The following is a 27,535-nucleotide window of genomic DNA, read 5'->3' as shown; positions in this document are numbered from 1 at the left end:
TAGAGCGGTCAACACCTCTTTTTACGGTGCCCGTCTCTCTTCGGTGCCCTCAGGGGACCGTTCTGCCAACCCTGCCACCTATGGTGTTCCAGGGCACAGCGGTCTCCGGCGAGCACATATCTCAAGGACCACCCGAAGACGTAGTGGCCCGAGATGCCCGCCCCCACTGAGGAGGGTTTTAGAGCAGTCCGTTCAGTCGTTCCCTGGCGGTGCGCTGTTACAGGGCGACGAACCGACTATTCAACAACAACAAAATCCAGAAACCAGTCTCGTGAGACTGGTACCTCTAGTAGAATCTTTGACAGCGTGGAAGCTACTGCCAAATGTTTCTCGTTGGGTCCTGCAGGCCGTAGAAAAAGGGTATCAAATACAGTTTGGGTCTCGCCCACCTCGGTTTATGGGGTCCTATCCACAGTGGTGGCCCCCGAGCAGGTTCTGGTTATGGAACAAGAAGTGAACACTCTGTTAGAGAAAGGGGCCATAGAATATGTACCTCCCTCCAACAGGGAAACCGGGTTTTACAGTCGGTACTTCATAGTTCCAAAAAAGGATGGGGGATTGCGTCTCATTCTGGATCTTCGAGTTCTAAACGAGTCAGTTATGCAGCTCAAGTTCAAAATGTTAACACTGAGACAGATCGTGCCACAGATCAGGTCCGAGGACTGGTTTTTCACGATAGATCTCAAAGACGCATATTTCCATGTTTCCATCCGTCCTTATCACAGGAAGTTCCTGAGGTTTGCTTTCGGGGGCAAAGCTTACCAATATCGAGTTATTCCATTCGGTCTAGCTTTATCACCCCGCACTTTCACCAAATGCGTGGATGCAGCTCTGGCGCCCCTGCGCCTTCAGGGTATTCGCATCATGAATTAGATCGACGATTGGTTGATTCTAGCTCAGTCGCATCAGTTGGCGGTTCGGCATCGAGATGTCGTTCTCGCACACATGAAAGAGTTGGGGTTACGGCTAAACGCCAAGAAGAGTGTACTCACTCCACTTCAGAGGACCACTTTTCTGGTTGTAGTTTGGGATTCAGTGTCGATGCAGGCGCGCCTGTCACCGCCACGCATAGAGTCCATCCTTACAGCTGTAAAGAGTATAAAGCTAGGCCAGTCACTCACTGTCAAACAGTTTCAGAGACTGTTGGGTCTTATGGCAGCAGCTTCCAACGTGATACCTTTTGGACTACTGCACATGAGGCCCCTGCAGTGGTGGCTCAGGACCAAGGGGTTTTCCCCGAGGGGCAACCCGTTTCGCAAAATCAGGGTCACGCGGTGCTGCTTACGTGCCCTGGTTATGTGGAAGAAACCTTGGTTCCTGTCCCAAGGTCCCGTGCTGGGAGCTCCTTGTCGTCGCAAGATGCTAACGACGGATGCTTCCCTCACGGGTTGGGGAGCGATCCTACAGGGTCGTTCAACTCAGGGTCTGTGGAGGGACCATCATCTATCATGGCACATCAACCGCCTGGAGATGTTGGCTGTATTTCTAGCTCTCAAGCATTTTCTCACAGATCTCAGGGGACACCATGTTTTAGTTCACACAGACAACACATCAGTAGTCGCCTACATAAATCATCAAGGGGGTTTGCGCTCACGCCCATTATGCAAGTTGGCACGCCATATCCTCTTGTGGTCCCAGGACAAGCTGTTGTCGCTCAGAGCAGCTTACATCCCTGGGGACCAGAATTTAGGTGCAGACATTCTGTCGAGACAGAGGCTGAGGCCAGGGGAATGGAGGCTCCACCCTGAGGTGGTGGAGCAGATATGGAGGGTGTTTGGCCGAGCACAAGTGGATCTGTTTGCGTCTCGAGAGACGTCTCACTGTCCACTTTGGTTCTCCCTCACGCATCCAGCTCCTCTCGGACTCGATGCTATGGTACAGACGTGGCCGAGGCTACGTCTATACGCTTTCCCCCCAATTGCTCTGCTCCCGGGAGTTCTGGAGAGAGTTCGCAGGGACCGGATTCACCTAATTCTTGTAGCCCTGCGCTGGCCGGGCAGAGTTTGGTTCCCCGATCTTGTGTCTCTCCTCGACGGGCCACCTCTGGAGCTACCCGTCAGGAGGGACCTGCTGTCCCAAGCGGAGGGCTCGATATTTCACCCCCGACCAGAACTGTGGAAGCTGTGGGCTTGGCCTCTGAGGGGGCCCAGCTCATAGAATCAGGTCTCTCAACTGAGACCATTCTACAGTCCAGAGCTCCCTCCACGAGGAAACTTTATGCCCTGAAGTGGAGAGTATTCACTTCATGGTGTAGTGACCGTCGGTTGGACCCAGTTCACTGCCCAGTTGGCCGCTCTAGGGTGCCTCCATGGGATTTATCCATTGCTCTGCAAGGCCTTTCTCTGGCCCCTTTTGAGCCCATTGAGGAGGTTCCGGCTAAGTTTCTGACCCTGAAGGCTCTCTTCCTCCTTGCTATTTCTTCTCTCAAGAGAATAGGGGATCTTCAAGCGCTGTCGGTTGCCCCGTCGTGTTTAGAGTTTGCACCCGGTATGGTCAAGGCATTTCTGCATCCAAGACCGGGTTATATCCCCAAGGTCCCCACTAATGTAGTTAGACCTATTGTACTGCAGGCCTTCTGTCCTCCCCCCTTTCAAAATGTGGACCAGGAGACGAATAATTTGCTTTGCCCAGTACGGGCATTAGACGCCTATGTCCACAGAGCTGCCCTGTGGCGTAAATCAGATCAATTGTTTGTGTGTTTTGGGTCCCCGAATAAAGGGTCCCCGGTGTCTAAGCAAAGGATGAGCAAGTGGGTGGTTGAGGCCATTTCACTTGCTTATGAGGCGGCCGGACAGCCTTCTCCTATGGCTGTCCGGTCCCACTCTACAAGGAGTATGGCGGCCTCCAAGGCCCTCATATCAGGAGTTTCTTTACAGGAAGTTTGTGATGCGGCAGGCTGGTCCTCACCGCACACATTCGTCAGATTTTACTCTTTGGATCAAGACTCTACTCCAGGGTCTCAGGTTTTGTCATCCTAGTGCTGCTCACTCGATTCACACAGGACAGACATTTGTAGCTATGGTGGCGTTGGTATAGACGTTCCCCATAGCGTCAATCTCGACGCAACGCGAGTTCCCTTGAAAGGGAATGCCTCGGTTACGACTGTAACCTCGGTTCCCTGAAGAGGGATCGAGCGTTGCGTCACCTTGCCATATCTCCTTCATGCCTGTCAGCGACTACTTCAGACTTTACGAAGCTTTCGCTTTCTGTTTTCGGGCAGGATTTATAGTTTCCTGGTACGTGACGTCACCCGCCTCTGACGTTCCGCCACACCATTGGACTGATTTTACATGTGCTTCAAGACATCATCACGCAAGGCGTTCCCCATAGCGTCAATCTCGACGCAACGCGAGTTCCCTCTTCAGGGAACCGAGGTTACAGTCGGAACCGAGGTTACAGTCGTAACCGAGGCGTTTTTACATTGTGCTTATATTGAAACATACCTGCATGCAATGTAATTACACCAATAATTACTAGATACCAATAATTAGGTAATACCTAATTACTTTTACTTATATTTGTCCCGATATTTGCGCATTTACCCATAATCGGGTATCATTTTTGTTTAGATTTTTGTTCAAACAGTTTGTTCAGTTCAGTGCTGTTGTTATAATTGTCAAAAACAGAAATAAAACAATAAAAAAATATCGGTTTAACATATTAGATAATTTGGTATTGGTATCGGTTATAAAAAAAAAAAAAAAATTCATATCCGTCGATCTCTAATAATTGAACAATCCCCAAACCTGCCCTGTCCTTACCAGTATCCCACCTCAATAGCAGGAGAAGTGTTTTGCAATACATCAACACAATAAGTTTATAGTAGTTAATTACACCTATTATAAAGGTAAACCCAATATAATATTAATGAAATAAAAAGCCACTTAAGTGTACTTAAAGAGAGTGCACTTTCATGACTATGTCTAAGTACACTTTTAAAAAGCACACTATAATAATGTTAATTTAAAAGTTTTAATTGTAAGTACATTTTAAATCATTATGTCTGTATATACCTTAAACAAGTGTTGACTAACATACTAAATCACATGTAAAGTACTTAAGTGCTGTAGAATGTTATTCAATTTTACATTTAAAGCTAATATAATTTAAATGTACTAAAATAAAATTTCATCTTTATAAATGTATAACTGCAAATTTACTTAAATATATGACATAAAAGTTTTAGTAAAGTATTTTATTTTTCCATAAATGTTTGTTGGTAGATTCGGCAGTGCATAAGTACAACTGAAGTGGGTGCAAAAAGTGCTCTAAAGTGTGGCAAATTGCATTTTAATATAAATTTAAACTGTAATAAATTTTCATTTAATTGCAATTAACATGCATTTAAGTGCCCGAAAACATTGCATTCAGTTTGCACTAAAAAGTACTCTTAAAAAAAAAAAAAGTATGCTAAAGTGTTCTTGTTTTTCACAAGGGAAGGTACAACACTTCAGACTGGCTTCTGGGCTCATCCACGTGTATTTATCATTGATTTGATGAGATCAGTGGAGTAACTGCTACCTATCAGTGGGTGGTGGAAGTCTCCCTGCGGATGCATAGCAGGCCTGTGACATCACTGTAAAACCACAACGCCACCGACAGGAAAGGCCCACCAATAGCCCAGCATGAGGGGCTAAATAAACCAATAAAACAAATGATCTACAACTTATTGACTCAAACCACAGGTTACTGGAATGTGAGGACAGGCTGTAAATTATAAAAGGAGCTGGAAAAATCAACACTCATTGCTCGGAGCCGGTTGAGGAAAACCGATCTGAAGAAAAAACTTAATTGAGATCTTTTGTGCAGTGAGGCCGGTCCTGTCAGTGCGGTGGATCACTGACAGCTGCAAAGTTCAACTCGGTGCGGTTTGCCGGGCCAGTCTCTGCGCTGTGATGTAATTGCGGATGTGTTTGTCACCACGTCCCACACCGTGTTATACAGAGCAGGCGACACGCGGAAGAACTGCACTTATTACCCAGCTCCGGGGTCGACCCAGCAACTGGATGTTTCGATGTGGATTTAACTACAAGCAAACAACCTCAAGCGTTCACTCCTGAAAACAAAGTAAGCCTGGGATGGTTTGATAATTGTGTCCAAGAGCTAATGTGTACCAGCTGTGTAGTTTCCCCTAACACCACCTTACTACAGACACATATACACAGAACCACAGCCAAACCCCAAGATTTTGTTTGTAAATCACCACTTAAGATAAAAGGGAAATGGAGAGGAATCATTGGGAGCCACAGGGGAGGCCGTCTCTCCGCAGACTGCATGGGCAAAACTCGGCAAAAGTTCGGTTAAGGCTACACCGTCAGGTTCCAGTGTACGTTAAAAGGCTCCACATTGGCTCACTGGATTCCCAACAAACGTTCGGGAGGGACATGTTTACGCAGTCTGATCAATCAGTGCATGAACCAGCGTATAAGCCGCTGCTTACTTCTGTCCTGCTTCCGGCAACTCCACCTCCTTGGCTGGTTACCACAAAAAACAATTAAGGAAAGTCCTAGGGGGAGCTTCGGGCTCGGCTGGAGTCTTGAGCTTGAACCCTCCATCATGTACAGCAAGCTAAATAAATATACCTCTTCTTCATTAAAAATTGCATGAACGTGAACTAGGGGTGAGCAATTTAACGATTTTATGCCGTGATCGATCTTGAAGACGTCCACAATCTACTTTTTTGGCGAATCATAGAGATTGTGACATCTCCTCATGTCCTCATAATAATGCTAAAATACGGCAATGACTGTCTACTGGATGGCTTTGCTGGCTGGCCAAATGATATCATGTGTCTCTATCATGTGTCTTTCATGAGTGATGACGCATTTGAAAAACAATTTAACATCTGTGGGATGAACCAAATTTTGGTTTCGATTTTGGCTTCCAACGATTATGAAAGCATGATAATCAAGATGAAATGATCATTGTACCACATGCCTTTAAATGCATGTTTCAATGCATGTTTCTTTCCTTTAAAGCAGTGTGCTTTCTCCCCTCCTTAAAATCCTAAACTTAACATCCAGATCAGTCAAATCATGTAACGTGACTGTCATAAAAATGCAGTCTACTGCGGGACATGCTTTATTTTAAAAAGGTGTCATCAAAAGCGTATTAAAACTGCAAAAGAGACTGACCAGAACACGGAAGAGCAGAGTATACTTGAGGTTTTAGGAATACCTAAACGATCAAATATATGCAAAAATGTGTCAAAATGTCTGTCCTGGCAAGTATTTGTATTGGTTATGTCTTGAGTGGATGAACAGTTGGTAAAGAAATCAGATACGTGTCATTATTTTAGATCCATGCATTCGGTCTTAAAGCCTAATGCAAATCACTGCTGCTGTCTGTAGCTGCGTTTCCATTACCCTTCAAATTGCGCAAATTGAAAATACGCCCAATGGAAACACGTCAATTTCGCAAAAACTCCCATTTATCGCAAAAAAGTTTTTACACTCGCATGAGGGGTTTTTTCAGGCAATTCGAAAAAGAAATATTTCGCAAAACTGCAATGGAAACAGTTTTTGCGCATTTACAAGTCACCTGACGTAGATGACGCGGTGTGTTTGGACAGAATACGAGACAGAGCTCTTTATTAAATTCATATAAGACAAAATAATTACAGGAATAATGGATTCTAAACCTCAAAGAAATGCCACAATCAAGACCTCGAAGCAGATCTGAGGGAGAAACACCCAGAAACACCTCATATGTGCCGCTCACAAGTATAATAAGGGTCGTTCCTTACCATTAATGCTTGGAAAACACACATACATCTCCTTCGACGATTAATAATAATGGCTAGTGCGGTGGCTGGGATATAGTATATAAACCTACCAACTTCTGTTACCATGGTTTTTGGAATGATTTTACTTATCGTGAAAGGAAAAAATTAAATTTTAGTCGCATAACATCGGTTACTGGAAACGCCGTCATTTCGCAATAGTTTTTTGTCGACATTTAGAAAGAATAAAAATCGCAAAAGTTTTTGACTGAATAACTTTAGTATTTTAATACGAATCAATGTATATTTAATGACTATTTTGACCACTGATTGTTTAATGCAGTACTGCATTTTAAATTGTGCAAATTTTATAGTCAAAGTCCATAGGCTTGTTCCAGTCTGGAAATTCTCAAAATTGGGAAGATCGTGATTCAGATCGTGGAACGTGATTGTTTGTTATAAGATTGTGATATGTAATTTTGGGAAGATGTTCCACCCCTAATGTGAACTAAGCTACTGATAAAGGCCTGCCAAAGTTCACCAGTGTCCATGTTTGCTGCACCAAAAGAGAGCATGTTCAGTTAGGGCTGGGCGGTATATCGAGTTTGTACGATATATCGATATATTTTTTTTAAACGATATGGAATGAGGCAATACCGTTTATATCGATACAGTAGTTTGATACGAGCACATCTGAAAAACAGCGGAAGACGCAGTGTGAGCTGCCGCAGTGAAAGTACATAGTAGCCTACAATTTGTCCTATACATGACACAAGCTTATATTAAGGGCTTCAAAATAACTGGTAAGATATAGTTAACAAGTTTAAAGCAGCTTGCCCTGTCAGATGCTTACTGACAGATACTGTTGCTGACTGACAGATATATACTTGCGCTGTTTAATGCGTTTGAGATGTGTTGCTTTCCTCAGTGCTTAACTTACATTTCACAGGTATATTCTCCATCTGTAAATGTTAGAAAGTCAAACAAATATGTCCATTTCACTGTCAGGAGAGGACGAGCTTCTGCAATTGAATCTCCGCTAATATTTAAGCTTCCGTGAATGAGCGACGCCGCGCGCATGCGGGCCAAACAAATGGAGCACAATAGAATAGTAGCGCAATAATTCTGACTAAAATATACATATTGCTAAAATATTTGTTGTTGGAAACAACATGTGCCATATGCCATATGGGGAATTTTAAACCTACAAGTATATTTTTATGAAAGTGACCATTATAACGGGGTAATCAAACGCAGGCTAATAGTTTAAGTTATTTTGTTTTTATTTTCATTTTTAGTTTAGCCTTTAGTCAATTTAAAAACAAAAGCATTATTTTTGTTAGAATGTAATGTGATATGAACCACCTTTTTGCACATAATATATTGCATAGCCTACATTACATTCACTATATTTGTTTCCATATCCTCCAATATCAACATTAATTGTAGGATATCATTGGGCAGGATGAAAATGGCATGTTTTTTAAATAAATACAGATTTTCTTTATCCAAATGGGAAAATGTAGAAAGTACCGAGATATATATCGTATATCGCCATTTAACCCAAAAATACCGAGATATGATTTTTTGGCCATATCGCCCAGCCCTATGTTCAGCATCAACAATCCTTCAGAAAAGATGTGGATATCCAACAGGTGTCCTCTGCAAAGGTAAAACAAAGTGCTCAGTCACCGCAAACCTCAATTCTCAGAGGAACCCACGCTTCTCGGTGCAACAAAAACACATTCAGCTGTGCGGCCTGGCAACAAATCAGCCCCTGGATCACTTGACTAAAGGATTAGTTTGCAGATTTGCAACCAGCTTTGGATTGTTACACTGTCGGTAGTATTTATAAATGAACAACATGCACTCTTGTTCTGTGTTGCCTGGACCCAGATATCCCCATTTACAGTTTTTGCCAGCAAAAGTCCATCGGATGACACGAAATGCATAATTTTGCATCATCCACCGGACTTTTGACAACTTTTATTAAAACTTCAGATCAAACTTCTGCATGTTTGTATTCCCGCCAATGGACAGTCAGATCAACAAACAGTCGGTTCCAAAATCAAAAGTGCAACAGTTAAAGTTTTGGGCAAAAAAATGAACAACACAGCCATTTATCTCTGTTTTCTCTAGTCATGTAGCAGCGAGTTTCTACTGCATAGACAGACACATTTTATTAAAGCCCATCTTGCCAGCGGTGAATTCCCCCTTTAACAGTGCGGCTTAAATGAACCAGAAGCAGGGTTTTTTTTTTTTTAGGTATTAAGTGTCATTTTGTCTTTGAGCAAAAATGTATTTTTTTTGGGGAAAAATCATTTCTTTTGCAAGATCACTCAAAGGAAGAGCATTTCCCTCGATCTGCTACATGGTGATATGCATGAAAAGTGCAACTGAGCAGTTGTTCACGCTAACTATTTAAAAATGAGCCAATTTTGGCTTCTTGAGTCACTGTGAACATTTAGAGGCATTTTGTCTTTGTTTTCCAAGCTTAAAGACTTTCAACTCTACTGTTGCAAAAGAACTTTCCTCACACAAACCATTTCAAGGGAAATGAATGTTTCTTATTTGGAATCTATTTGCATATTTGCTTGTTTATTTTCCCTGCCCACATTGGATAAACTTGAACTTGTTTTTCCAGCAAAATTGGGACAAATAAGACGAGGCTTTGCCAACTAGCCAATAAACATCTGCAAGCTATTTATTGAGAGACCTTTGTGAGGTTCAAACCACCATCCCAACATGAGGGAACCCTGCGCAACATTCGCCATGTGAGGTAACATCCTTTGTTAGCCATGCAGCAAGGCTCAAAAATCTGCCACAGAATAAGGGAAATGTGTTGGGAGTGCAACCTCAACCATATCAACTTCTCCCAGATGGTTTATGACAGCACTGATCTCATAACTGGGACTAGGACTGCGCCGGGTACGGCTTCGTCTAGGGTGTCAGGCCTGAAGCATTGGCTCTTGCCTCTGTGGGCAAACAAGGAAAATGTGTGGTTGGCCAATGGCTTCCCAAGAGCACTCTGTCTGTGAGCTAACTCCACATCACATAAACAGCCCTAGTTCAACAGGCTTCCAAAAACCCTGACATGTTAACAGCCAGCAGTGTAAATGGAGGTTGCCTTTTAAAATCCAGTCTTTAATGGGGAAACCATCTGGAATAATTGAAGCAGGAGAAGACTCAACAGTATATGGCAAACCATTACATTTATGCATCTGGCAGACACTTTTATCCGTCGCATTTAATGTATGCATTCTATCATTACATGCATTCCCTGGGAATCGAACCGACGACCTTGGCATTCCCAGCGCCATGCTCTACTGGTTGAGCTACAGGAATCAATGGCGCCTTGTTTAGTTGCACAGAGATGACTGCACAAAGTTATCTTGCCACATTGCAGCAATCAAAGCATTGCTGAAGACGATTAGTGACCCAACAAGAAATGGGCGTGACTCATCTGACCCTCCCACCTTGCAAGACCTTGCCAGCGTTTTGTGGTAGAGTCAGTTCACACGCAGACTCCAGCAGCACAATGCTCTCCTGTATGCCGTCATGACGCCCCCAGGGCAATGGAGTTTGCGTCAGCGCTCGTTGAGGAACATGGGGCGCCTTAGGGATCAGCTGGCTGCATTATGTGACCTCGCTATGCTAACATGTGCTTACTTACTGTTAACTGGTGAATTCCCTCCGGACCAGCGTCAGCTAAAAGCAGAATCCTAATGGTGCCACTACATGAACAAGATGTTCTGTTTAAGCATTATTACAGCGGAGTCCCATTTGTGCTTGGCCAGGTGTATGAAGTACCTCAAATGATCCCGGTTGCAGTTTGCCCAGGAGACAGGTAAAATTAGGAGCAGGTAATTATTTAAATAATTCAGCAGTAATTCCGATGCTCGATTAGCTGGTGTGTGTAACAACCCGAAGACTCTCTTCCTATGCTTTCAAACGCACACTGTTGTATTTAGGAAACCATGCTCTATATATAAAAGCAACTGCAAACACTTGCCAAATTATAATCGTTTTTACGTCATTGTGGTAACAAAATACAAGCACACACATTGCATGCATTCTATTATATTATTATGCAAAATAGGGATGTGCCCGAAGCTGAATACCCTATTCAGAGAGGCACGAATAATGCCATAAAAATGATAAATGATAAATGGAAAAATAAATTGAGTTTATTAAATAAAACGCATTGTTATCTCTTATTAATGTGCATGTTTTTAGAAATCTGAACTTGTCAAGAGTTACAGTAAACGAAGATACTGAGATACTACAATGATGCATTTTTATGATGATGTTTATAAAGCTTTATTTAACGTCAAGAGTTTAATAAAAAATAAAACAATAATTTGAACAAAAAAATATGTATATATAAAATGGGGTTTTTGTGTGTGTGTTAACACATCTAATGTTGGTATATTAAAGATATACAGTATATATTTATATAAACATGTCTATACATTAATAATCTTAATTTTAAAATATTGCTTTACAATACAAAATGTGCCAATTGGAGTAATTACAGATATTGGAAAAATTACCGCTATTGTCCAAAAAGTCTACTCAGGAAATACTGTCCGAAATAAAATATTTACAAGCTCAGATTATGAATATCGAAGAGTAATTGTTAATCCAAGGCTATGAACAGTGTGAAACCCGAAACAAGATAACTACTTTAATTGAAACTCATTCTCATAATTTACGCTTCCTCTGCACTCGTGATGTAGAAGACAGATCACTGAATCTCTGTGATTAATTGGTATTAAATGTTAATTAGAGTTCAAATGGATGAAAATGGGCTAGAGTTATTGTATATGACCTAAATCAAGAGCATCTCTTCCAGGCCACACAGAAGAAAAGACGTTGTGTTCTCTCTTGTTGTAAGACACACAGACGGTCTTTAAAATGTCAGGTGGGGGGGGCAGAGACATTACAGTGTGTAAGTCTTCAGTGAATGAAAATGACCTAAAGATTGGTTTGTTCTTCCTGGCAAATAGACACAGACTCTTCCTCTCCTTCTCTTGTCTTCTGAAAGCATCCCAGCAGATCCCTATCGGCTACGCTCCTTTCCCTACAGGGCTGAACGGGCCCTTGAAGGTACAGTATACGGGACATGTCAGAACCCTTTCTGAAGGAGAGGACACAACAAACAGCCGAAGAAAACAAAACAACACGAGCATTTCAAAGTATTCCAGGCTCTTTAAACAGCCCTGGCCGATGCGCCTTGGGTTGTGCTGACTTCAGACCGCACTACAGACGGCAGATGGCACTCTAAGAGATGAGGAAAAAGCCATGTGTGCTTCATGTTTAGGAGTATCGACCCACGGAAACATGTTCAGAATATATTCTACTTTATTTCTTGGATAATTTAGGAAACAGCCATTCCTCAGCAAAACTTTACGCTGTGTGTTCTTGGAAGGAAACAGGCCAAGACTGTTTGACACCGAGGTCGGCGTGTAATTTCACAGACATCTTTACGGTCCACTCAGCTATGGAGATTTTATCTCCAGTCTTACGGAAGGAACTGAGGCAAGTATTTGTGGCAAGCCAATGTTCTTACATGAAAAGGACCATCTTTTGCAAAAGTCCACACGATTTCCAAAAGGCCCAATTTTGCAGAAAAAGCAGCTCGCAATCTACCACATGCCTTATTGTTTACTTGACTGTTCATACATCATTTTTTTATGCGAGTTTAGTATGAAATATGATCCATCAGGCTTTTGAGGGAGGTTTATTTGTTCATCTCTCAATCATCATTGTATTGCATTGCATTATATGTTTTGCCCTCCATAATCAAAAATAAACAGTAAGATGACATTTCAATGCTTAGTTTTATGATCGATTCTGTTTAGTTTTTATTGTGGAGGGCAAAACATATAATGCAATGCAATGATGACTGAGAGATGAACGCTCCCCAAAAGCCTGATGGATCATATTTGATACTTAACAAAAACACACATGGAAAATATATAATATGTTGCGTAAAAGTCAAGTAAACTTTTCCATTTAAAGAAAAAAGGATTTCATATGTCAGGCTTTACAGAGTTAAAAGTCTTGAATAGTTTTAGAACTAGACCATTTTCTTTACATAATATACTGTATTTAATACATTCATGCATGATAGAATATAAGAAAATATGAATGGTGTAGATTTTAGGGTATTGTTTTTTTTGAGCGACATGTATCAGATAGCAGGTGAAAAACTGTGGCTCGTCCATGAATGTTCAAAGAATCTAAAGATAATTGAAACTGACCCCAATTTATAACAACAAATCGACCATTCGATGTCAATGAGAATTGTTCATTTGCGCAATGGCTGGCAATGCAAAGTCGAGCAGTACAAAGGCACAGTGATGTAATGCACAGAAGGCAGTGAGCTGATGTGACTGGCCTCCTCATAAAGCCATAACACCTCCATCACTGTCGATGTGAACGCATCTTAAAGGAACACGTCGACTTTTTGGGACTTTAGCTTATTCACCGTATCCCCCAGAGTTAGATAAGTCCATACACACCCTTCTCATCTCCGTGCGTACTAGGGATGTTAACGATTAATCGACGATTGATTAATTGTCGATAATACATTTAATCGATAAAACGTATCGATCGTCGATTAAGCAGGTTCATGCGCGTGCGTGCTGCTCAACCGCAAAACGTATAGCGAGCACGCCGGAGTTATGTTTGGGACCATTTTACACCTTCCTCATGACTATAAGTTTGCGTGTGCATTCGCAGCCTTTTGTTTTGTGCAAATGTAAGTTGCAATGTTGTGTTTATTTTGTGTAGGCCTATCTATATCTGATTTATCTCATATAGGATGCATTTGGTTAAGAATTAATGTAGTAAAGCTTACGGTGATCCTCTTCAGTTTCAGCGCGCGCAGCTCAAACGGCAATACACGACTAATAATACCGTATACATACTGGGAACTATATTCTCAGAAGACGAAGCACTGCTACTTCTGCGGAGTGATTTACTCCAACTCTGAGCGAACTCTGCTCCTCACCACGGGGCTTCTCAGGCGCTGCAGCAAATCACTCCGCCCAAGTAGCAGTGCTTCGCCTTCTGAGAATATAGTTCCCAGTATGTATACGGTTAGAAGATGGCTGTGTCTCATGTGACCTTGTTATTTGTACACGCTGTGACTATACAAATCACAACATGTAAATAGGAAAATGTTGGCGTTATTTTGTCACTTATTGGGAGCAGTATGCTAGCTGGAGCCATTTACCTCCGGTCTTTGTGCTAAGCTAGGCTAGCAGTGAACAGACAGACTTACAGCACAAACGGAGATGAGAAGGGTGTGTGTGGACTTATCTAACTCTGGGGGATACGGTGAATAAGCTAAAGTCCCAAAAAGTCGACGTGTTCCTTTAAGGCTGAATCTAGGTGGACACAAACCTTAGTAATAGCAGGATATCCTGCAGTCACGTCAGCTGGGCAGTACAGCCTATCTTCATGGGACACTTCCACTGTGGTTGCCCACTGGTCCAGAAAACCATTCGGCGTATACAGACCACAGTCCTTCACTCCCGTCTCCCGCTCGAAGTCTTCACAGACGCCATCGCCGTCATAATAGTAGCACATGCTCGGCTCATCTGCACACACACACACACACACACGTGTACATATTCATGTTTCAGAAAGACAAGTTTGTCATGTTAGCATCAAACAAACACTAAATTTACTGTACATTTAAACAAAAATATTTATGGGAAAAGTACAGTAATATGACGAGTGAATAAAGCCTGAACTAAAGAAAGTCTTCTCTTGTTTTCTGTGTGCAGATTGAAACCCCCCCCCCCCGTCCTCACAGCTTCATATTCATCCGAATAATAATTAGAGGAAATAAAGATCACAGCGGTATATGCTGAAAACTAGGGACATTTATACATTTGTTCTTTCAGCAGATCAATCACATGACATTTTTATTTAAGGTTATTAGTTTTGTATGTAGTTTTAATATAATTTTCAATTATTCATAACACTATGGTTTAGTTTTAGTTATTTTCACTCTATGATTGATGGCTTTTGGTATTTGTTTAGTTTTTGATTGTTTTGTTTTGCTTTTAGCTTTAGTATATTCTTAAGGAAAACGTTCTCCTACAAAGTCATTGACTGGTTCCTCTCCCTCCCTCCCTCTCTCTCTCTCTCTCTCTCTCTCTCTCTCTCTCTCGCTAACAAATGGCAAACACACCATTTTTGTGTGTAGTGTTTATCGTCTGAGATAATTTGGCAGTAATCTTCAACAGCTGTTATTGCAAGGGGTTTTGTGTAAAAAAAAAAAAAAAAAAAAACATAATCCGTTAAATACCATTGTCCCTCCAACATTATATTGCATATAGTCAAATTTAATGTGTGATCATATGACAAAACACAATATACTGATATCGATATATATCCCATCAATATTCATTATTTTAATGGCTTTCAAATGTAAGGATATCATGATGTATATAACGTTACTTGTTACTATACTCAAGTTCTTATGGGTCAGGCTAAAATGCACCACTCAACTCTATCCATCAAGATCTGAAAAAGGTACACTGCAAAAAAATGTTTCTTACTTAGTCTTGTTTCCAGTCCAAATATCAAAAAAATTCTTAAATCAAGATGCATTTACGTAAGGGTTAATGCCCGACGAGGTGTCCATTATCAGGTTTTAATGGACGACGGCGAGGCGTGAACCGTCCAACGCGCAGCGGAGGACGGTTGCCTCCGCCGAAGTCCATTAAAACCTGATAATGGACACCTCGAAGGGCATTAACCCGCTTATACCATGGTTACTTACGAAAGAAAGAAATATTTAATCAATTAATAATAATTTAATGTGTTTTAGAGTAAAAATCGTGAGGGTTTTTATTTATTAAGTCGAGCGCACTATTTAATATCTCCCGTATACAGGCGTTGCCGAGCAACGTGGCCACAGCGACCCGACCGCAGCAGTTGATCAGTGAGTTTGAGCCAGCGCAAACATTTAGGACTGTCATCAGGCAAATTGACGGGACGCCTTTCCTAGGTGTCCATTATCACTTTTTAACAGACACCCTGCAGCCAATCAGAATCGAGTATTCACCCAGACCATGGTATAATAAAGTAGTAAAATGCAATAAGATATTATCTCTTGTTTTCTGGAGAAATAAAGCAAAATGAAGTGAGTTTTTGCTTAAAACAAGCAAAATTATCTGTCCATGGGGTAAGAAAAATGATCTTGTTTCTGTTTGAATTAAGATTATTTTTCTTACCCCATGGACAGATAATTTTGCTTGTTTTAAGCAAAAACTCACTTAATTTTGATTATTTCCCCCGGAAAACAAAACATAATATCTTATCTAATTTTACTTATTTAGTAAATGCATCTTGATGTACGATTTTTTTTTTTTTTTTTTGGACTGGAAACAAGACAAAAATCCTAAGTAAGAAAAGCATTGTTTGCAGTGTATCCTGTTTTAAACTACAAGTACCATTAAAATTAGTTGGATTTAATAATGTTATCAAATGTAATAAAATGAAGAAAATTTTAAATTAAAAGTTAAGTTTAGTGCACTATGTGAGTATATTGCTTTAAATTAAATTCATGCAACATGATATTACACTGCTGCTTCTTTCCGCAACACAAAGATCAGTGAGTGTCGCTAAAAGCATGTTCAGTGTTATTCGAAACAGAAAGTGAATCTGTCAGTGTTTTATTATGTTGGATGTTATACACATCACAGCAGTTCGGAAATGAAAAGTCCGGTGAGAGCTCAAAAAAGTGAATGCTTATCGCGTTTCAAAATAACGTTCCACCTACACTAAACCCTAAACATACCCGATCAAGAGCAAATGTGAGATAAAAATGCATTAGCTGAAACAGGCATGCCATTTTATCTTGCTTCTACGAGTCTTTGAGCTCTTTTATCGTGACTCGTGTTTCACAGACTCGTACCCGAGCGCTTCACATCACGAGTGTAATGCTGTATCAGGTGAGCTTCAGAGCGAGTTTACTACAGAAGAAAAGACACACATATGGCGCTGCTTATGTGATGCAAACATCAAAATGTATAAGTTTACAACCAGGTTTGGTGCTTCTACATCAGTGTTATTCACTTATCATTTCCCTCTGATATTAGAGATAAGTTAGGGTAAGGTTTATGGGTATGGATAGGGTTAGGACTAAATTTTCAGACAGAAATGCTGTTCCAGGATCAACAAAATATGGAACATGTCTTACTTGGCAAAATCACGGTGACTGTAGGCCTATAGGTGAGACAGTTTTGCTCAAATGTAGGTAGAGATGGTGGTGATTTTGTGTATGAGTCAACTGAAAAAAACTTCTGTACCCAACTGTAGTTTTATTACCATATCATGTGTAATTAAAAAAGTTTTTAATTTATAATATACCATATATCATTTACTAAAACTACATGGCTTTGTTTATTTCATTTAGTTTTGTAACCATGAGAATGTATTTTTATTCTAGTTTCCATCTTCCTTTTAGCTTTGGCTAACTCTAATGTCCTTGTTTGTGTTCTTAGACGACGCACACAAGATCGCTGGATATCATTAGGCAGTGAATTACACACCCACACCAGCCAATGATGAGTGAGTTCAACAAATACATATTTCTACTAGCCATGAAACTCTATTTTGCATTTTGAGACAAACAAAAAGAGGTAATTTTGTTACAGTCACAGCATCATGTCATAGAAGAAAATAAAAATTTGATTTTTCTCCTAAAATGTTCACTTTGATGGCTTAATGAGAGCGATATTCAACATTTGTGCCGGCACATGGAGCTGTAAAGAATGGCAACAGATGTTTTATTTAGCAGGCTTTAATTTCTGATCTGAAACGCTCACGTAATTTACAGGAGTCAGAATCAGATTGTCCTTCTCAAATACTATTTAAATCCATGATGCTGCAGGTCCTAATAAAGTTACCGGCCAATTGACCCTTTGCAGGGAGTCTGATTGACCAATCATAATCCGCCATCCGCCGAATACGCCATTCTTTACCGACAAAGCAGTCAGGAGAGTTAGTAGATTAACGTTGGAGGATTTGAACTTGAAAAACGAGTGTACCGACGTCTTTCCGCGGTTAAAACAACATTCCTTCTGATGTTCATTCATGTTTATTTGATGCTATAAATGAACTAGAAGGAAGAGATGATGAGTTCATGAGCAGCTTTAAATAAGCGATCTGTCAGACACATTAAAGAGCCACAAAACGGTATTTATTGTTTAAATTTATTTACAAAATGATCTGAAGCTGGTCTGTCCTGTCTGTCAGCGTGTTGTCAGTGTCCTCTTTGCTCCGTTATGTATTTTTCACTGTGTGAGAACATGTGTGGCGTGAGAGCGGCGTGGCTTGACGGACATAGCAACAGTAACTAAAGGGGGCGGGTCTTTGCGAACAATCAATTGCAGAGTATTTTCTCAGATTTGCCACTGACGGGTGTTAATTTTGGATCTACGCTGCCGTCAGAATCCGAGCAGATGAAGGCATCTTGGCAGACAAGATGTTGCTCAGACATTGGTTTCAGATGTGCCTTCATGCCTTCCTACCACCGGAGGCAGCATTCTTCAGCTTTCAGATCCATCATGGTTTTCCAGACAGGAGAGCTGTTGAGTTTTGGGATATTTGGGATGAGTTTCCCAGGCCCTGGAGCCGCTGTTCCTCATTCAAGTGTTTTAGCCGTTCCTCCTCTGTTCGTCTCTCACTATTTCGCATTCTCCAATCACATTTTCTCTCCCACATTGTGTCTTTATCCACTCCTACTCTGTCTGTCTGGCAGTTTATCAACAAACTGAATATTAGTGGTGCAAATAAAACGAATTATAAAAACAGTGCATAATACACCAAGAAAGAGAACATTTAAAAAATGTAAAGAAATTAACCATTTTAAAACTAATTTAAACAATTTAATGGCAACACTCCACAGGTTCCATTGGTTAACATGGACAAACAATAACAACACTAAAGCATTAATGTTAATTTCTACATTTACTAATACATTATTAAAATGTTCTCTATCTGTATTGCTCATTGTAATTCAAAGGGCATCTATTAAGCTATTTTAAAAGCTTCTAATTTTGTTTTAGAGGTCTCCTATATTAGATGTACATGCATCATGCATGCGACTCTTTAATTTTCTCATAATATACATTGCAGCTTCAGCTCTTTTCTCACAGTGTCTGAAACGTTTCGATGGAGGATTTGGTTTCTTTAAACCCCACCTTTCTGAAAACCTGCTCTGCTCTGATTGGTCAGACGGCCCAGTCTGATGTGATTGGTCGGCTCCTTACAGCGTGTCGGAAACCACACGCCCATTACCAAATCTGAATGTTGCTTTTGATGCATGTGAACAGTTTTACTGTATCAATTCGAGCCCGAGTCCTCATCCTTCAGAAGTGCATCAAAGTGGATTTGCTTTGTCAGCAGAAAACAGCGTCTTCTCGACATGTACAACACGAACCAAACTCTTCCAGTCTCAGATAAACTACAGTGTTTCAGGGTCAAAGTTGGCGTTGTTCACTGGCAGCCGATGAAGAGCATGGCATTATGCAGATTTAACACAAACCTAAGTAGGTTTAAGCAGGAGTCAAGACGACTCGTTTCACGCCGTTCAGAATCACTTCTTTCTTTTGAGAGACAATAACTCCATTTATCTGCACTTTGATCTTTGCACATTCATAAACAACTATATTACACACTTAATCAAAGGTAATATCTGAAAAAAAAAAGCAAAATAGGAGCACTTTAAACAATGGGAACTTATTGTAAAGTGTTACCAATTTAATCAATTAAACAAGCAGTGTCAGTTGAGCACATAATTGAGAACAATTTACTTCTGTACAGAATAAGACTGAGACAAAAATAGTGATAATGAGCATATATTTAGTGATAAAGGGATATCTGTCTGTCTGTCTGTCTCTCAGTGTAAGGGTTTCCAGCAAGGAGGACGGAGGCATGCCGTGCCAAGTTGGCTCGAGCCTTCACATAAATTCCAGAGCTCCCCTTTGCTCAGCTCTGCTGATGTTGAAACGAGGGGCTGCAGAGGGGGACCAAACACACACACACACACACACACACACACACACACCTAGCGTTCACGTGGCCTCGCGCACAGCCATATGCACATTTGTGCCACACTGAACCCGCGATATCGTTATATTCCTCAGATACAATGAGACGAGCAATTTACTGTCTCTGGACAACCTAATTCAAACACAATATTGAGATAAGGAAAACATTATCTTTTGGTTCAGCGGAATCCAGCTAAAAAAACAATCAGTTGCACAGTCAGAAAGACAAACGGTTCATTCATGATGGTGCCTGATGGTTCCACACAAAAACAAATATCTCAAGCTGCCACACAGATGTGGCTCCTGCAGCAAATGTAGAAATAAACTCTCGGACAAAAACGTGCAATGCCTGATATTCTGAAAATGGTGCTTGTATATCACTAGCAGTCTACAAAGAGGAATCACGGTTTAAAATAAGTCTCCTCTGCTCTCCAAGGTTGCATTTATTTGATCAAAAGAAAATACAGTAAAAACGAGAATATTGTGCAATATTATTACAATTTGAAAATGACTGTTGCCTTTTTAATATATTTTAAAATGTAATTTATTCCTGTGATCAAAGCTGAATTTTCAGCATCATTACTCCAGTCTTCAGTGTCACATGATCCTTCAGAAATCATTTTGATTTGCTGATTTGCTGCTCAATAAACATTTCTGAATGTTGCCTCATATTTTTGTAGAAACTGATGCATTTTAGAAATTTCAAAAGAAATAGAAAATTATATTGAAAATAGACAAATAGAAAATTAAAAAGAACAACATTTATTTGACATTTTCATGTCTTTACAGTCACTTTTGGTCAATTGAATGCATGCTTTCTGAATAAAAGTATTAATTTATTTAAAAAAAAAATCCTACTTAAGGGGAGACACCCCAGATGAATAGAAAAAATATATATATATATAATAATAATAATAGATATCAGCATGAAAATTGCCCAGTTGATTACTGACATTAAGACAAATATCTTTTGTATTACAAGTTTTTAGAATATTTAAGTTTAAATATGCAAATGAGGTATTATCTCATTAAATATGTGCTAATTTGCATATATTTCCAGAAGAGAAATCTGAACATTGGATAAAGCCAGATTCACAATTCTTGTTTCATTTTGTTGACATATTAGAGTCAAAGGTTTTTACAGAGGGGATTTTGGATATCTCTTTTTATCACTCCATTAATCATAAAAAACTGTCAACAGCCATAAAAAAATAAATTTTCGCCCCGTTTTTTACAGACACAATATCTTATCAAATCATTAGCAACAACAATACAAACCACCTAAAACACATCAAAGCTCATAACAGCATTTATGGCCTTCAACTGAACAGTCAAAAACTGTCAAAAACACACAGAAACAGAATCACGTTGTCAGAAATTGACATCAGCCAATGAGATTTCACTTTTAGAGTTAAATGCCCCATTGTACTTTCACGATTGGTTGCTGATAAAAAGGAAATGGCCATATTTGGATCTGACAGCATTGTACAGGAGAGAGAGCTTTCCACCGGTGTATGTGATGACAGGGTGCAGACAGCGATCGCGGAGCGGCATGTTGATTTACAACGCCAACTTTTGTTGAATTTAGGAGAAATCTACAGACGCAAATAGACAAAGTGTAGTAAAATAAAGACCTAAATGTGTAGTTTGGACTTTTTTTCACCACAAGTCTGAAAGAAGACACGTTATTGAAGACAAACAGCCCAAAATCTCAAAATTGACCAGTGAAAAAAATACGTTTTTGCCTGCCGTGTCTCGCCTTGTCTCGACTTTTGAAAGGTAGTACATTTACCATTTTATTAGTTACATTCGTTTTCCATAAACACCCTCTCTCTGGCCGTTGTGATCAAATAGTCAATTTTTGGAGACTGTATTTCTTACTGTATTTCTAAACACTCCCTGTTGCGATTGACTAACAATGTGAAATACATTAAGTAAGTACTTCCACTCACACGTTTGCTTTCGGGTGTTTGTTGCGCTGAATAGTTGTCATTGATGTGTATCAAGAGCAGTATTGGTGTCTATTTTACACTTATGATAGGCTTTGCATTTGTGTCTAAAAGTAAACTAAATTTCCCTACTGCTGTCTTCCAATGACGTAACCTTTCGTCAAACTCGACCATAAAAACAGAAACCGGAAAGCCTTCTATTATGATAATACAGAACAGGAGGAGGTGCCAAGGCATCCTTCACAAATCTGTTAGTGTGTTCGTTTTGAATTAAATGTCTTACAGATTTTACAAGGATGTCATAATGCTAGCGATAAAAAATACCTTTGGCTCTGGAGGGAGTGAATAAAAGAGCCCAGCTAAGCTATTACTCCTAAAGTGCTGCTCTCAAAGATGCTTTTTCCCCCGGAGTGAGACTGTGGCACATCTCGCAAAACCGTCAACCAAAACTGACGTACAGCATTGAGTGCGTGTAAAAGCGTGCCACACTTTTGTCGTAGCCGTTTGACAGATGGCTAATGAGCTGCTGATGCACTTACGGTTTCTCTCCACACTTACCAATACAGTTAAAGAACGGCTCCTTCTTACAGTGGCCGGAGCAGCCGTCTCCATTCATAGTGTTCATATCATCACATTCCTCTCCCTGGGACCTGAAATAAATCAATGCATACATAATAAACATAATAATGATGATTTCCCATGGTGGATATAAATCTATGTTGTTAAAAGCTTGGACCTCCGCGTGCAGTAGATATATGACAGTATGTTTTCAACAACTTTAAAATGTTTTGTTGAGGCAGTGGATGAGCCTCAAGGTTAATGTGATGATCCTGTAAATCAGTAGTTCTCAATCTTTTTGACTCGGAGGACCCACACTATCCAATAACTATAAAATATATTAACAGATTCTAGGAGAGTTGATATAAGTAAGCTATTTAACCACAATTAATTTTGTGATTCCAGATTTTTCAAGAACTGTACGCTAATTAATAAAATCATAGTTGAGGGGGTTCTGGTATGATTTTTGTAGCATTTTAATAAAGTTAGATTAACTCTTTCCCAGCCAGCATTTTTTTTTTTTTTTGAAGTCGCCAGCCAGCGCCATCATTTTTGATAATTTTCACAAAATTGTCATGGGCCCCAGAATATTTTGTTGTCATATCTGAACATGCAATTTATCGAAATAAAAAAACAGACCCTCTGCTTTTAAACAACAATAACAACAAAATATTTTATTCTAGCTTTTATGCATTCTTTTTTTTATCAAAACTTGAATTTTTTTTATGCAAAAAGCTGAGAAAATCTTGTTTTTGTCAAAGACTACGTCCAGATGGGATTCAGAGCGATGATCGAAACACAGATGGAGCAGATCGAGTCCATCAACACCTCTAAAGCTTCACAGTCCTGTAGCTCATCCTGGGGCGACATTTCATTCAGTAACGTTAGGCAGTTTTGATTTATATGCTAATTAATGTTGATGATTGCGTTATTTATACAAATGCATATGATTACATATGCTATTGCTTGTTTCTGATTCTTCTTCACATGTCTTCTGATCAGGAGATCAGTCCTCTTTCAGAAGATGCGTAATAGCGCCCCCCTACCGTATAACAGTGAAAACCAGGAAATTTCCGTCAATGGTGGGGGAAGAGTTAATTAAGAGAATTAAGTTCGACTAATGAAGCTTGAGAACCATTGCTCTAAAGGCTGTGGAAACGCATCCATCAATCTCACCTCTGGATGAGACCGTCTCCACAGTACGGCGCTCCGAGGCGGTGTGTGAACAGAGGTGATGGCTCACTCTCGCTCCGACTGGAGACGGTTTGGACCTGGTATGTGTACACACCACCATACTCAACATCCCTGTGGAAAAATGCAAAAAAAAAAACATCACACATCTGTCAGGAATGTAATTTTGCATTGAGTGGCAATATTTGTCACTAGGACTGATTCTTCTTAATGTCAAATACTTATTTTAATGTAAAATAGTTAAATACTAAATCAAAATACTATAGGCTGCCTGCAACCAATAAAATTGTATCATCAAAAGCAATCTTTACATTGCAAAGGTGGAACAGAAGCTGCATTTGACATGGCATTTATGTTTATTCACACAGACTGACTAATGCTGCTCAGAGTCGGCATACAACATGTAATTATTAATGTAAGTATCTCAGCCTACACTGTAAGTCCTTGTCAGCTTAGCTTTCATATTGCCATTTTTAACCCATAATTTAAATATACTGAAACCTAAAGGCAAAGGGATATGTTCACAACCTGATTGGTTGTATAATTTGTATATTTCACTTGTACGTAGCTTACATATGATGATATTTTGACCAGCTGAGAGCTTATAAAATGTGTAAAGTGGTTAAAACCAATCCCTCCGTCACACACACATGAAGATCTACTGCGAGGAGACGCGGTTCTGATGCCTGTACTGAACTGTGATGGGCAACATCGCCACTATGACGAGAAAAAACAGGTATGCTTGAGCATTCTGTCCTTTTTAGGGGCGCATCTTGTGACATCATGTCCTGTCTTTGGTTCGTTTACATGTCTTTAGTCCGTGTTCATATTTCATCTGGAAGTGGACCGAGACCCATCGTTTCAGCGTCTCGGTCCGCTTGTTTGATGCGCACCAGGGTTCAGATGGCAGCGTTGACACTTATTCAAATGAACCGCACTAACAGAGCAATCACACCAGGGTTAATTTTAATCTAAACCAGTGGTTCTCAACCTTTTTTGGGCCAGCGCCCCCTTTCCAATATCCAGGTCCCTGAACGCCCCCCATCCCCAAACTACTGAGCGAGCAGGAATGAGTGAGAGTTAATAGATGAAATAAGTGCAAAATTGTCTTTTGTTAATACAACTGAACTATACTCCACAGTGATTCATCCAAAAAAAATTGCATTGACATAGCAATACCAGTATTTCTCACAGGATTTTGGTAAATCTGTGGTGAGTGGACGTCAGGCCTTCTAGGGGGGTCCGGGGGCATGCCCCCCCGTAAGAAAATTTTGTGCATTTTAATGTTAAATTCATCAATCTGGTGCACTTTGAGAGTTCAAAATTAAAAGTGCCAATCCATATTCAGTGTACAAAGAAAAATTCAAACCTCTTTTAGTTGTGTCTGTCTACATTACACTACTACATAATAATAGTTATAAAATTAATCCCATGACAGTAATAGCCATATATTGTAGAACAAATGCACTGAAATATAAAGGATGGTCATTAAAGCGGTAATGTTTGCACTTTTTTTTATTTTTTTACGCATTTAGGAGAGTATTGCAAGAAGCTGCTTAAATTAACCTTACTTTCGAAAAATAAATAAATACAATCTTGATTTTTCATGAAAAATTATTTTAGAATTGTAGGCCTAAAATACCATGGTATCAGCTTGTTTTCTTCAATGGTATAATTAATACAATTACAATTAATTGGGTTTGTTGTGATTAATTTGTGTTCATAATCAGTAAAAAAAATCTTTTAACAAGAATAAACACATATGAACAATTACATTATTATTGTATTATTAATTATTTGTATATCTTGAAACTACCCAAGCAGTGTTTCCTACTCAGATGTGATGGCGGAATGAATACATTACCAAAATGTGATTGCAGAATATATTTTAATTATCCATCAAATTGTCATTTTCTCCTTACTGTCTTGTGAGTTAACAATAATGCCTGCAGTAAATTACTTGGTGAACAAAGAAAACATTTTGGCATTTGGGATTTGAATTAGTTAATGCCTAAAAATGTAAAAGTTTTACCTTATAAATAGAATATAGTTCAATTAATTTTAAAATTCGTCGCCAGAGTGAATGGGAACATGATTTATTTAAAATATTTGAAAAAATATGTGTTTCTTAAGTCAATACAAATTTAATGGCTTATCAACTTTCCATACCTTTGATTCTAGTACTGTACGGATTGTTGTCAGCGCCAAACACATTTTTGAGATCGTGATTGCTGATTCTTGTCAGCGCTGGATTCTAGTCAGTGCTTGAGCGCTGGTCTATGACTGGAAAAATAATAGAGTCGTTGCAAAAGTAACGATAGGCTACATGTCGCATAAAACTGGAAGATTTTAGAATGTTAGGCATTCTAAACTTTTGAATAAGAAATAATATCAAGTCGTCAAAATACAACTCGTCAAAACTCCTCGAATCACAGCAAGCGCGCGCGGTGAGAACACTCACATATACACACACCCGAACTTGACTGCACATCATATTTTTTACATTATTGATACTGCTTTCAATCGTAATGCAATAGAAATGAACACAAAAAACATGCCTAGTGCCTACCTACAACACTTGCGGTCAGAGCGGGTGCGGACGAATGTTTTTTTTTTTTTTTTTGAGCGCTGCTGAGGTATTCTTTCACGCGCACCATAGATGCACACAATATGATATCACACTCTGCGCATATGTTTTACAACATAATTTAACAAAAACATAGTCCTAACACTTTTTAAATAGCCCACTTCCAGTGTTTATTACAACTACTAAATGCTTAAAATGAATAAAAGTAAATGAACAAAAATTTGCGTTACATATTTAAACTTGTGAACACCCCCCATTAACACCTGAACGCCCCCCTTTCAAAAATCTTGCTTCCAACGCCCCCCGTTGTTCTCTGAACGCCCCCTGGGGGGCGGTACCGCCCCCGTTGAGAACCACTAATCTAAACAAACATACCAAGTGGGAACACAATCTTAATGTATTTGGCCTTGGCGGACTAGTTCTGCTACTCTGCTGCTGCTGTTGATTATTGCTACAGCTAATAGCCATAAAACCATAATCTAAAAAAAAAAAACAGATTTAGGCAGGTGGAGCTGGGGGAGGTGGAGGGGTTTTCAGTGGAACCGCTGCAGGACAAGCTGACAACCAGTGAACCAGACTATTAACATTTTGAGCAAGCAATCTCATTGGCTGAAAGGATCAGCTTCTGCCATCCAGTAATGATGTGATTGCTTGCAGATTGCAGGTAAAGGACCGATCAGCCTGCACCCCCTAGAGTTTCATGACTGAACTAGCTACATAAAACAGTGATCATTGGAGTACGTTTTAGAAGAAAATTTGGTAACACTTTATTCTACAGTGTTCTTCACGAGAGTGACTCTGAACAAAAATGTCTTCATCGGCAGATACGCATGTAATTGGTTATAATGATCAAAGCTGCACAAAAAAAAAATCGTAAAAAGAAATTTGATGCAACATAAGCAGATCTAAATGCAATACCACACTCTACACTTTTCATTTAATTTCACATTTCTCTTTAATCACAACAGTTGTAATAGATTTTGTTTAATTGTGCAGGGGCATTTTTTTTAGTTATTCTGGTACCTTAAGTTGGCACAGCATAAAACCAAATAATCCCTAAAACTATGCCATTTGTTTGTGCTGTGTGGCATTTACGACCCTGCATCTGTCTTAGGAGGGAGAGGTTATTATGTGAGTATAGGAGACCATAAGTCTGAGTGGACATCCATGACATGCGGAGTCCCTCAAGGCCCAACTCTTGCGCCACTCCTGTTCAACCTGTATATGCTCCCAATGAGCCAAATAATGAGAGAGAACCAAATCTCTTACCACAGCTATGCAGACGGCACACAGATCTACCACAGCTATGCAGACGGCACACAGATCTACCACAGCAATGCAGACGGCACACAGATCTACCACAGCAATGCAGACGACACACAGATTTACTTAGCCCTATCGCCTAACGATTACAGCCCCATTGACTCCCTGTGCCAATGCATTGATCACT

At 39.9% G+C, this 27,535-nt stretch overlaps 1 protein-coding gene across 1 annotated transcript in view; it reads right to left on the bottom strand.

The window, feature by feature from the left end:
• Positions 1-27,535, bottom strand: part of pappaa (pregnancy-associated plasma protein A, pappalysin 1a) — a 102,654-nt gene that overhangs the window by 42,712 nt on the left and 32,407 nt on the right. Inside the window, exons 9-11 of the mRNA XM_081366194.1 lie at positions 23,484-23,612; positions 22,308-22,399; positions 14,135-14,331 (exon numbers count right to left, since the gene is read on the bottom strand). Of these exons, the coding sequence (XP_081222320.1) occupies positions 14,135-14,331; positions 22,308-22,399; positions 23,484-23,612 (418 nt within the window). The remainder of the gene's footprint in view (positions 1-14,134; positions 14,332-22,307; positions 22,400-23,483; positions 23,613-27,535) is intronic.

The sequence above is a fragment of the Scardinius erythrophthalmus genome, assembly GCF_964197995.2.
Source record: "Scardinius erythrophthalmus genome assembly, chromosome: 5".
NCBI lineage: Eukaryota > Metazoa > Chordata > Actinopteri > Cypriniformes > Leuciscidae > Scardinius > Scardinius erythrophthalmus.
Note: the sequence above shows the minus strand (reverse complement) of the source record. Positions and strands in the feature narration are given on the sequence as shown.